General features: G+C 40.7%; 4 protein-coding genes across 4 annotated transcripts; all 4 read left to right on the forward strand.

Annotated features, from left to right (window-relative positions):
- The first annotated feature begins 1858 nt into the window (after window positions 1-1858).
- LOC111563708 (claudin-17-like) lies at window positions 1859-3162 on the forward strand. The gene has a single exon (XM_023262927.3). It carries the CDS (start codon window positions 1909-1911, stop codon window positions 2596-2598), a length of 690 nt encoding a protein of 229 aa, XP_023118695.2. The 5' UTR covers window positions 1859-1908; the 3' UTR covers window positions 2599-3162.
- A 960-nt stretch (window positions 3163-4122) lies between these two features.
- On the forward strand, window positions 4123-5542 carry LOC111563699 (claudin-8-like). The gene has a single exon (XM_023262916.3). The coding sequence runs from the start codon at window positions 4189-4191 to the stop codon at window positions 5059-5061; it is 873 nt and encodes a 290-aa protein (XP_023118684.1). The 5' UTR covers window positions 4123-4188; the 3' UTR covers window positions 5062-5542.
- An 884-nt stretch (window positions 5543-6426) lies between these two features.
- cldn8.1 (claudin 8.1) lies at window positions 6427-8829 on the forward strand. The gene has a single exon (XM_023262911.3). It carries the CDS (start codon window positions 6524-6526, stop codon window positions 7295-7297), a length of 774 nt encoding a protein of 257 aa, XP_023118679.1. The 5' UTR covers window positions 6427-6523; the 3' UTR covers window positions 7298-8829.
- A 145-nt stretch (window positions 8830-8974) lies between these two features.
- Window positions 8975-11005, forward strand: LOC111563710 (claudin-8-like). Its single transcript, XM_023262930.3, has one exon. The coding sequence runs from the start codon at window positions 9160-9162 to the stop codon at window positions 10249-10251; it is 1092 nt and encodes a 363-aa protein (XP_023118698.2). The 5' UTR covers window positions 8975-9159; the 3' UTR covers window positions 10252-11005.
- Window positions 11006-12112: the final 1107 nt, after the last annotated feature.

The raw sequence follows: 12112 nt of genomic DNA on the forward strand, positions 1-12112 counted from the left end.
GAGCAGACACATATCTTAGAGAGATAAAATGCCAGAGTTTAATCTATGGGATTCGCACACTCCGAGTACATATCTTCTGAATAACACATCTAAAAATAAGCACTGACTTAGAAGTGATAGCAAGATAAAGAAAGGGTAATTATATTCAATTAGTCTGTTTATATATATTACAACTAATGCAAAAAGATACATTCACATGTCTATGTTGCCTCGGTCTAATAATGTGTAGTCATATTTGCAAACAGCAGGTGGCACACACTGTCTGTTGCAGCCTACATTTCTGTTTTCTCCTGTGTCACACCACCAACACGGACTTGCACCTTGCTGAGTATGCAGTGACTTCCATTTAATCATAGCTTAATCACATTATATTATTATCCAAATCTGTCTCACAGTACAATTCACACACGCAAATGCTTCACAGCACAGCCTTGATGTACTAGACTTGACAGTCACAGGTTTCTCTGCATGACCGTATCTGTTTACATTTAAAGCAGTTGAGGATGTGACAACAGTATCACTCAGCAAACCTGCTGAACAGGCTTTTCAGTTTCTGTTCCTGTTTTATGACTTGTCCTGCTATATCTGTCTCTCTGTGTTGCGTGTTTCCCTGTTGTTTCTGCTACTTCTCAGAAACAGGGTGAGCAGGAGGGTGTTATCCTTCCCAAACCAAGTGAAGTTTGAATAAGGGAGTGGCATTGTTTTGAAACATTTCCTTCCCGTCAGTTACTGGACTATCTACGTGGTCATGTTTAGAGTAGTTTTAGTCTTAATTAGGACACATTTCAAGTGCCAAGTGCTTTATATGGCAGCATTATGAAGTCTGGCTTACAGTCTCACAGAACTCAGATGTAAGACGTGCTCACTGACTGCACCAGAAGTCAAAAGAATTGATAGTTGATCCAAACAGCCACACAAGAAGGTAGAGTGAAAAAACTACTGTCACAGGGAGTTGACATGGGACGTAAATGTCAGACAGTGTCTTACAGAAAGTCTCACATAACCTGACATTCTATCAAAAATCGTCAGACACAGATTGTCCCTTATCAAATGATGAAAATGTGTGGCGGAAGGGAGTTTCGAAAGCTGTCTGACTATCTGACACAGTTAAGGAGCATGAATCCTACTTTAGTGTCTATAAATAAGGGCCCTTTTATAATAAACCATTGACCTACACTGGAATTTAATAATAAAAAATAGTACAAGACACACTGGCCACAGCACATTGCCATTGCTTAACTAATTACATCCAATGTGTCATACAGACAAAGACTGGTAGCCAGGCTGGGCCAATCTAGGAGGAAAATGCGCTAAAAGTTGTGTTGACATGTTATTGTTGGGAAATGGAATCATGACTTATCCTAAACAGCTGACACACACAGAGATGCTATCCGTATGCAAGCTTGTATAGTAAATGTTTTTGCAAGACATTTCCATATGACAAAAAAGAAAAAGAGACAAAACATTTGTCTTTGTACTTTGTTGTTGTCAGTTTTTAGTAGTGAATACCGTTTTCTTCGCAATACACTTTATCCATAATGGTCCATAACGTATGGATGCAGGAAGGACATGCAGATGATCACAAATGTTTGAGTCATCCAATCTCACTTGGTAGCACTGTCACACTCTTGACCACGCAGGACAATTGCAAGTCATGCGTGACCAACAATGGCACATGTAATACTGTCAAGTATTGATTTTGTTGAAAGAAAAACAAAATCAATGTTCTTTGGAGTTGAACCAAAAGCCTCGGTAGGAATAAAGGTCAAGTCAACTCAAACCAGTAGGATGACATTACAGGGATGCCGATACTATCATAGATTTGGAGCTCTGTTTAACAGATCGCGTGAGTAGGCTTTTCAGTAGACGAAAGACAAGAGACAAGGCTGCACTTCAACCTCTAAAACCATGCGAGCAAAGCTGGAGGTCTTCGCACTGGTCCTGGGCTTCATCGGCCTCGTCGGGACAATAGCTGTCACCGCCCTGCCCACCTGGAAGGTCACTGCCTTCATCGGTGCCAATCTCATCGTCATGGAGGAACTCTGGGAGGGCTTGTGGATGACCTGCTACAGACAGGCTGACATCAAGATGCAGTGCAAGGTGTATGACTCGCTGCTGATTCTCCCGCCAGAGCTGCAGGCTGCCAGAGGGCTCATGTGCTTCTCCATAGTTCTGGTCGTCATCTCCTTGTTCGTCACAGGATGTGGGACCAAGAAGAGCGAATGTTGCGGTGACAATATGAAGAGCAAGAACATCACCCTGGCCCTTGGGGGGAGTCTATATCTGCTTTCTTGTTTGACCACACTCATCCCTGTCAGCTGGGTGGGGAACACTATCATCAGAAACTTCTATAACCCAGCAGTGCCAGATTCTCGGAAACATGAGCTGGGGGAAGCTCTCTTCATTGGCTGGGCCACATCTGGCATTTTGCTCATCACTGGGATCATCCTCCTGTTCAGGTACAGTCAACGTAGATCGAAGGAAGAAGAGCCCTACAATGAAGCATATCTCATGGCGCAAAGGGATCTAAAGAAACAGGACAGTGTCTACACGGCGAGGACAGCATCCAGCACTCATAAGCACTTTGAATATGTTTAAACAGTTGTACTCGACTGCAGTGTGCAAATTTACCTTCAAATGTCCCTAAAATTTTAAAGATGCTAAAAGGTTAAAAGATGATATCAAGTGTGTGTGTGTGTGTGTGTGTGTGTGTGTGTGTGTGTGTCTTCCACAGTGGGATCAATAAAGTTGATCTTATCTTATTTACAGTGACTGTTTAAATGACTCATGCACTTAGTGTTTGTGTTGAACTATAAGCAGTTCTCATTTATATCGTTTGACTCGTAACCAAATCACAGTTGCAATATAATATCTTAGTGGTATGTAGTACATGAATGACTGTTATAATATACTTTCTGAAGTTTTGAAATAATTCAATAAAATACAACTGGTCTTTGTAATTCTATGCCATCATGTCATTTTATTTGGTTTTTATAACTGTTTTCATTACTGTTAGCTGCTAAATTGTTCTTGATTACAGTGATTTAGTCATTTTAATGGGAAAATAATAGACTCTTCAATAAGTTATTCTCTTTTGCTAAAGCGTCTTGAGACAATCTGAATTGTTATTGGTGCTATATAAATAAAATTGAACTGAATTATGTGATTCTATTTTTTTCTAGCGTGTTATTTGTGTATTTCTACCATGCTTGCCAAAAAATAAAATAAATAAGGACCTTTAAACAACTATACCTAATACTGCAGACTGTTCTCTTTTTTGTACTTAAAAGATGCTGCAGAATAACAAAAGCTCAGTGTATGCACAGATTACATGCAAACACACAGTTTTCATGTTTGAGAGGGCAGAAACACCTCAATGTGGGAGCAACAAGCTGAGAACTGCTGACAAGTGGACACTTCTGTGCGCTAATGAAACTCATCCTGCTCAAGTTTCTGTACTCAACACCTTTTTAAATCAGCTCATTTTACATTCAGGGGTGCAGACAGTTTGACATCTGTGATCATCCTATCAGCTTTCAGGTTGTGAGACACTAGATTTGGTAGCAACACCCATGAGTGTAGCCACCCCTTCATTATATTTGGACAAAAAAAACACACCGTGAGTGAATTCAAAGCTAATTGTTTACATTTAATACAAATTCTTCTCAGAGACAAGAGCGATCACAATTTTAATTAGCTAGTTTTAGCTTAAAGTTATTAATCAGTAATAGCAATGAGATTTAATGTACAATATTTTCAAGTTTATAAGCATATTTTTCTTTGCATGTTTGCTGGCTAAAATATGTGAAGTTTTTTTTTTTTATCCTGGTAATGTGTTGAAAATGTATAATTTATATTTTAAAAGAGAATAATGAAACTTTGATCAGCTATGACTACACAGTGAATTAATAAGTTTCTGATCAAGTGTGATGAAGTTCTTAATCACATAAACAAATGGCTGATTGTTAGTAGTGGCAGTTTCATTTCTATTCAAAACAACCAGCTCTCTTTGGTGTGTCTCCATTTTTCTGATGGCTATAAAGCAGCTTAACCAGTAAGGCTGCATTGCATCGCTAGCATTTTTTTGTGGGTGTATAAGTTCTTTGACTTCCTCCCCTCCTCATATTTGTCTCCTGAGCTGTGTGAGAGCAGCCGAAAGTCCATCTCTGGCTCTCTGCGTTAGCCGCAATGGCCTCTTATACTGCTTACAGTGGCTACAGCAAACCACCTCAATCTTACGTGGGCTCCTACTATGACGAGAAGCAGCCTCAGACCTATGGCGATTACCAAGACTCTGTATACGAGGAAAAACAGAGAATTGAGAAGAAGAAGCGCCGGGATGCCATCTGTTGTGAGGTAGTGGCCCTTATTATCGGCTTCATTGGACTAATTGGAGTGGCAGCCGTGACGGGCCTGCCTATGTGGAAGGTAACAGCCTTCATTGAGGAGAATATCATTGTCATGGAGACCCGCTGGGAGGGTTTGTGGATGAACTGCTACAGACAAGCCAACATCAGAATGCAGTGTAAGGTGTACGACTCTCTGCTGTTTCTGCCTCCGGACCTCCAGGCTGCCAGGGGTCTGATGTGTGCATCTGTGGCTCTGACCACCTTCGCCCTCATCGTAGCAGCAGTGGGGATGAAGTGTACCAGAGTGGTGGACCATCGGGCTCGCACCAAGCATATTGTTCTTGTGGCTGGGGGCTGTCTGTTCCTCATGGGCTGTATCACTACTCTAATCCCCGTGTCCTGGACAGGCCACGTTATCATCAGGGATTTCTACAACCCTCTGCTCATCGACGCCCAGCGCAGGGAGCTCGGGGAGGCTCTTTACATCGGATGGGTGACCTCAGCTTTGCTTTTCACTGCCGGAGTGATCCTGCTGTGCCGTCACGCTCCCCGCACACAGGACCCAGATGAGAGGATTACATACAACCCCGGGGCAAATATCTACCCACCTGCATACACATACCAGCCATACACGTACCAGCCATACACCTACCAGCCTCCCTACTCTGCACCCCCACCAGGATCAGTGGCATACACACCAACTCAGTACTAGTCCGTTCTGGACTTGCTTTATAAACTTGCCAATATTTTGAACATTTGAATGAGAAGAATCAATTGACTAATAAGAGCAACAGCAGTCATGGGAAATGGCCACGTTTCCGTACTTCCTCAAAGGGGATGAAGTGTACTGCAGAGATTGAAATTCATTATGGACCTGATTGCGTTTTGACCATTATGAACTGTGCTGAACAACTGTATGCTTTGTTTGTTTCCATATGCTTAATTTACACTAAATTATACTCAGGTAGAGTATACTTAATTTGTAATAATGCAACAGTTATTTGTTAGGAATACTGTCTTTACAGCCACTGCCGGCATGCTCTTTGAGAGTGATTTATGCACTAGGCCTTTATAAGATGTTCATGCGTGTTTTGAGTTATTTTTGTAAGTGTACATATTTTTTCAAAATGTTGGCTTAAACATGAGGCCAATTCCAGTTTTCAATAAAGGAATAAGGCTGAGAAAAGGGAAAAGTTTCATGTTTTTTATTGTCTAATTAAGGGAGACAAAAAGTAAAGGCTGTACTGTTGTTTACATGATGACCAGTTTCTCTCTCCTGCCAAAAGCTCTTTAGTTTGTCTGAGATTCAAAGGTTTCTGTTGAAACTGTGCCTGTTTCACTCACTGTCATGCAAATGGCAAGTTATGTCGTCTCCATTGTTGTCAGTGGAAATGTGCCTAAACTGGTAAAACCCGACTGTTCACACAGGTCCACCCACAACACTAACCTAGCAGGAGATTTCATTTCATCAAAGCCAAAGCTGCAACTGCCAGCTTTTTCCTGAGCACAGACCGAGACAAGAGACCAAGATAAGAAATCCAACACTGACAGTAGCACCGAGGCACACAAGTATTAACTCCATCTTTTAAAACACACACGCCTACAGCAAACAGTGATGAACAAGTACTTTTAAAAGCTCTTTTTGCTACTATTTCATGTCCCCAGTCGGTGGCCTGACATAAAGGCAACATATGTTCAAAAATTTACAACAGTGGATGATTTGAATGTAAAATAAACAAAAAAACAAAAACAAAGATAAAGCACCAGAGCTGATCGATGTTGATGATATCTGTACTTATAACAGGTAATGCACAACAGAATATTCAGTTACATGCATGCAGCTTGTGTTGAATTGGTTAACTTTAAATATGTTCTTCTTGTTTAAGTTTTAACACCTTAAGTTTCCTTGTAAAGTGAGATCTGAGAATGTAAATGGAGACTTCTCAATAAACAAAGTGGCAGCTTACAGCAGCTCCTGGGTTGGTGTACAAAGAAAAAAAAAAGCCTGGGGGAATCTATTTCCTAGCAACGGGTCACATTTCCCACCCCCTCCCACTGCAGTGTAATGTCCATAGGGAGGAGGATCCCATAAAGGGAACCTACTGCTTCCTACTATAGTCGCACTGTGTCCAGACATTATTGTGCTAATGAGCTCGGACAAGTAAGAAGACAGGATGGCAAACTCAGCACTGGAGATAGTGGGTCTGCTATTGACCCTGATTGGGTTGATCGGGGCAGCAGCGAGCACCGGAATGCCGATGTGGCGAGTCACAGCCTTCATTGGGGAGAACATCATCGTGTTTGAGACCCGTTATGAGGGTTTGTGGATGAATTGTTTTCGACAGGCCGACATCAGGATGCAGTGTAAGGTGTATGACTCTCTCCTGGCCCTGTCTCCTGACCTGCAGGCGGCAAGGGGGCTCATGTGCTGCTCTCTGGCGCTGGGTGGCCTCGGGCTGCTGATCAGTCTGGTGGGGCTGCAGTGCACGTCGTGCATCGAAAACAACGATCGAGCTAAACGACTGGTCCTCATCATTGCAGGAAGCATGATCATAATGGCCTGCATCTGCGTCATTATCCCCGTGTCCTGGACGGGTCATGTCATCATCAGGGACTTCTACAACCCTCTGCTGATTGACGCCCAGCGCAGGGAGCTTGGAGAAGCTCTCTACATTGGCTGGGTGGCCTCAGCTTTCCTGTTTGCTGGAGGATGCATGTTCATTTGTTGTAATCTACAGTCCGAAGGCAAAGGTTCAGAGAGGTACGTGTACTCCAGGCAGTCAGACTACATGGCCTATCCTCCACAACCATTACAACCGTTACAGCCTCAACAGCTGGTGCTACTTCCACAACCACAGCCTCAGCCAGTGCTGTCAAGGCACCCATCCACCATCTACAGCTACCAATCCAGACACCCCTCCGTACGCAGTGGGATAGCTTATCTCTGAACACTTGAAGTAGTTATGGTCGCTACTTTCAATATTTTTCTTTTTAATATGTGTTGGCATGGCAGAGCAATCTATGCATTTCCATAAAAAAAAAAAAAACATTTAAATGAATACAGGTAATGTGTATGCAAATGGTTCTGATGTAAATAGTTTAGATGGTTTTAAAATCACTCTTTTTATGTACAATTTTCCAAAAAGCACTTCAACCAATAATTTCAGGATTGCCTTTGTGAGCCCATATATTTACTTTTTGTGTTTTAATCAAATTTTATACTCACAACCTTATTTTTGTATACATTTGTTTTTGTATGTGTTTACTGTATATAACAATTTACACAACCCTTTACCAAGGATTAATGTGACACCTACAAGTATATTTGTGTTTACTATTATATACAGGTTGTTGCTGGCACATATGACAGATCTGTGTGGTTGTAAAGACAGTTAATGTTTCAGTTGTTTCAGCACATTTTTTTCAGCCTTCAGCATTAGCTATATCTGAGTTATGTGATCAAACATGTCACAAGCACTGAGTCCTCATACACAGTTTCTTTTTCAGGTGGCGTTTTACCACCTGTAATCAGTCTTAATGAGTGTTTCATGATACACAAAGACAAAAGTGTAGACAAACAGGATGACAATGCTCTACTGGTGAATGATATTTGTGTCTAAAACTTAAAACATTTTATGTATCATTTATTCAGAAAACAACTGCAGGTCTTTGTTTAAATTTGGTATGATGTTCTGGAGCACTTGGAAACTGATGTAACAACAAATGTCTGTGTAAACATAGGACACAGGTTTAAGACTGCTTGTGAAAGGTGTGGACACAGAAGCAACTTAGCCAGAGCACTTGGTGTTTTAGCAACCTGACAGCATGATCACGTGATCCAAATTTGCAAGTCACGCTGAAAGAAAACACAAAGAGCTTTAGACCGAATTGTTCTCCAGGTCATTTTTGTGTTGATCCCAGCTCTAAATGTTGGAGTAATGGAAGAACATTTCTGTACTTCTTTATTCATTCAAGTAAAACAACTTCATTTCAAAGCAAACTGTAGTTAAATGTGAAATTAAAACCTTGATTTCCGACACACTAAATGCAATATTCTAAATACAGAAAGAGAAAGTAAATTCTGTTTGTAAAAGCACAGTAGTTGCATTGCTGTTTCATACTGGAAATATTTGGTTCCAAAATGGCAATGTTATGTTTATTGCTGCTTCAGGTCACAAGTTATCTATGTTTATTGTCCACATTTCCACTCAACATCGTTAAAGTCACACAAATACAGAATGTGTGTTGACTTATAGAATTTGGTTACAGTATAAAAACATGCTATAAAAAAAGTAACTATATGTGGACTGTGTTATGTGAGGTCCCTCTCATTTCATTTCTCATTTCATGAAGATCATCTCTGCTCCCCTCTGGACAATACAAGAACTGCAGGAGCTGTACTGTGCAGCACTATGATCATGTTTGCTTCAGAATTTGTACCACATATAGTGAATAAAAACATGCCAAGTGATAAAACTTCCTTAAGTTGTGAGCTGTTGGTCTTAAAATTCCCTGTTTCATGTGTTTACTGCTGGAGAAACTGATGACTTTGATATACCACTATTGCTTGGGAAACCATAAACACAAAATAAGCAGACGTCCTCTTTACCTGCATCTCTCTGAGCCAACCAGGTGACAGCAAAGCTTCTTTCCCATAACAAACTACCCCTTACAGTAAACACCAGTGTCAGATGAGATCCTCACTGCCTTGGATGAGTTTCCCTTCTCAGAAATGTTTTACTAAAGGATCAGAATTTGTTGTGGATGTGAGGTCATCTAATTTTGGATTTTGACACAGCTGGACTCAACAATGGTTCAAGGCGTTTCTGAGATCGCTGCGGTGTGCGTTGGCTTTATCGGGCTCATTGGTGCGGCCGCGACTACAGGACTGCCCATGTGGAAGGTGACAGCTTTCATTGGGGAGAATATCATTGTCATGGAGACCCGCTGGGAGGGTTTGTGGATGAACTGCTACCGACAAGCCAACTTCAGGATGCAGTGTAAGGTATACGACTCCCTGCTGTTTCTACCCCCAGAGCTCCAAGCTGCCAGAGGTCTGATGTGCTGCTCTCTGGCCTTGTCTGGACTGGGGCTGCTTGTTGCTCTGGCAGGGATGCGATGCACCTCCTGTTTTCAGGGGAATGATTGGGCAAAGACCATTATCCTGTTGGTTGCAGGGGCTATGCAGTTCATGGCCTGCATCTGTGTCTTTATCCCCGTGTCATGGACAGGTCATGTCATCATTAGGGATTTTTACAATCCTTTGCTGATTGATGCCCAGAGGAGGGAGCTAGGAGAGGCTCTGTACATCGGCTGGGTGACCGGCGCCTTCCTTTTTGCTTCGGCCGTGTTGTTTCTCTGCCGCCGCATGCCCTCAGACAAAGGTTCATTTGACGTGTACCACCCAGCACATTTACTCAGCTACAAGCCAACGCCCAGCAAACCAACTCTGATGAGGTATCATCCCATCTCGAGTGTTCCCAGCCTCCAGTCGAGTGCATACCACAACTCCCTGCAGAACAATGGCTCTGTTGGACAACAACTTGCAGTGCCGCTGCAAAACGTCCCTCACGTGATGGCAAACGATGGAGCACTAATCAACACTCCTGCTGTTTATAACCCAGGTCCTCCTGAAAACACATCATTATTATATCAAGGCAGCATGGCTCACCGTTCCTCTGTGCATAGTTCTAACCATGTTGGAAGCCTGTATACTCCAGGGAACTCTTTGTACATTAGCCAAAACTCAACACCGTATACAATGACTTACACTGGACACCCCACTGCGTCCTACCAGTCCAGTTTTCATCCGGTTCCACACACTCCTGTTTTTGTAAGCTATAAAGCATCAAGAATTGAACCAAGGTCTCACGGTGGAAGCAGAGCTGGTGTGTATATATAAAAGTAAAATCATGAATGCATTTTTGTGGCTGATCAGACTTTACAAACACAAAGCATCTATCACACCACAAGCTAATAGAGAAGATGAAATTGTCATTTCTGCTCATATGGAAAAAATGTGGTCAACTTTTTCTTTTCTACTAATAACGTATTTTTTATCATTTGTATTGTGTAAAAATATACAGATAATATGATCAGGCTGAAAATAACTGCTGTTGTTCGTGTAAATTAAGGTGACACTGCAGTTTTCCCTTCCAAAATGAAGATTTATGGGAGAGCATTTGTATGGAACGTTATAGCCATATGTTTTGCATCCTTATAACCATCTGTTCAATAATTTCTAAATTTGTTATGGTTATCATTGTATGTGCTTCAGCATCATTTGTCTTTTAATTAAAAAAAATATTATTGTTATACTGTCTGGCCACCACTCGAATATAGTCAAATAGCTTATTTCTCATTCTGCTAGTTATTTGTTATAGTTTGCGTTCACAATTATCATGAAAAATAAAGTTTGAGTTACAGATGCTAAGTATCTGGCAGTGGAATTTTGTAGGATAAAGTAGGTCATTCAGCAAGTCTGGGTCTGAACAGAATTTTTATGTTTTCCTCAGGGGTGGCATTTTTCTAAAAATAAGATATTAAGGTAAATTGAGAGTCAGTATAAACAAAATCTCTAAAAATTAAGTTATCAATTATTAAATGAATCACCTATTTTGATAAACAATAAATAACTTTGTGTAATTTTTAAGAGAGTAAGTCTCCATTCTCTGATTTCAGCTTCATAAATTTGAATATTTTCTGGCGTCTTTATTCCTCTATGACAGTATAATGAATACCTTTGGGTTGTGGACAAAATGAAACACTTAAGGATGTCCTCTTGGGCTTTTTTGTAAAAAAGACATTTTCTATACCTCCAAAAAACTAATCAATTGATTGAGAAAATAATGCATTAATCAACAACAAAATCAATTTTTAGTTGTAGGCATAGTAACTGGCAACCAAGTAGAAATGTTTCCCTACATTTTTTCCATGCTTGCAACAGGAACAGGCACTTAGTGATGCAGCGAATAAACAAACAAGTAAAATAAGTTAATTATTGCCTGGGATAAAAATATGTTAAAAATGCTTAGATGTTTGATTAATTATGCTCAAGACCTTGAGGTAGCTGTAAAAGTGTTGTTCCAAGTTTATTCTTTCTGTGATAATGGTGCGGAACTGAAAATATATTTCCGTCAAACTATATTTTAATGTGAAACAGTAAAAAAATTAGAGCTACCAAAGCAGATTTAAAATTTAAAAGCACTTTGGAAAAGCAATTATTTAATGTGTTGTGATTATTGATTGACAAAAGTAGCTGTATGCTGCCAGTTAAAATTTCCTGACAATGTGAACACCATGAACCAGTGGCCTGAACCAGTTCTTGACGTTGTCATTTTTCACCACTAGATGACACCAGAGAGCTACAGGAATGTCCTCAAACCTGCAGAGACATTGAAATCTTCCCTACTTACTGCAGGTGTCAGAGGAAAAATGCCCCCTTTCCACTGAGTTTCTTCAGCTGACAGTTTCTTCGAATACAAGTTAAAAGCTTAACATGAAACAAAACTAAATAATGAGAAAATAAACTGAAAACATGAAAACTCGGACTCAGGCTATTCAGGCAAATGATAAAAAGATGGGGTGAATGCATTCTTACACTCTGCTTCCTGATTCCCATCAGCATCACGTTAGATTTTTGCTTTAAACAATAGTTCTGGGATTGTAATGTAAAAACGATAAGATCTTATTCTGTAGGTGGCTTCATGTATAGTTTATCCACTTTTATTCTGCAGGGTGCTACTGCGGCTCATCTATATGCC

This window comes from Amphiprion ocellaris, chromosome 7, assembly GCF_022539595.1.
Source record: "Amphiprion ocellaris isolate individual 3 ecotype Okinawa chromosome 7, ASM2253959v1, whole genome shotgun sequence".
Classification (NCBI taxonomy): domain Eukaryota; kingdom Metazoa; phylum Chordata; class Actinopteri; family Pomacentridae; genus Amphiprion; species Amphiprion ocellaris.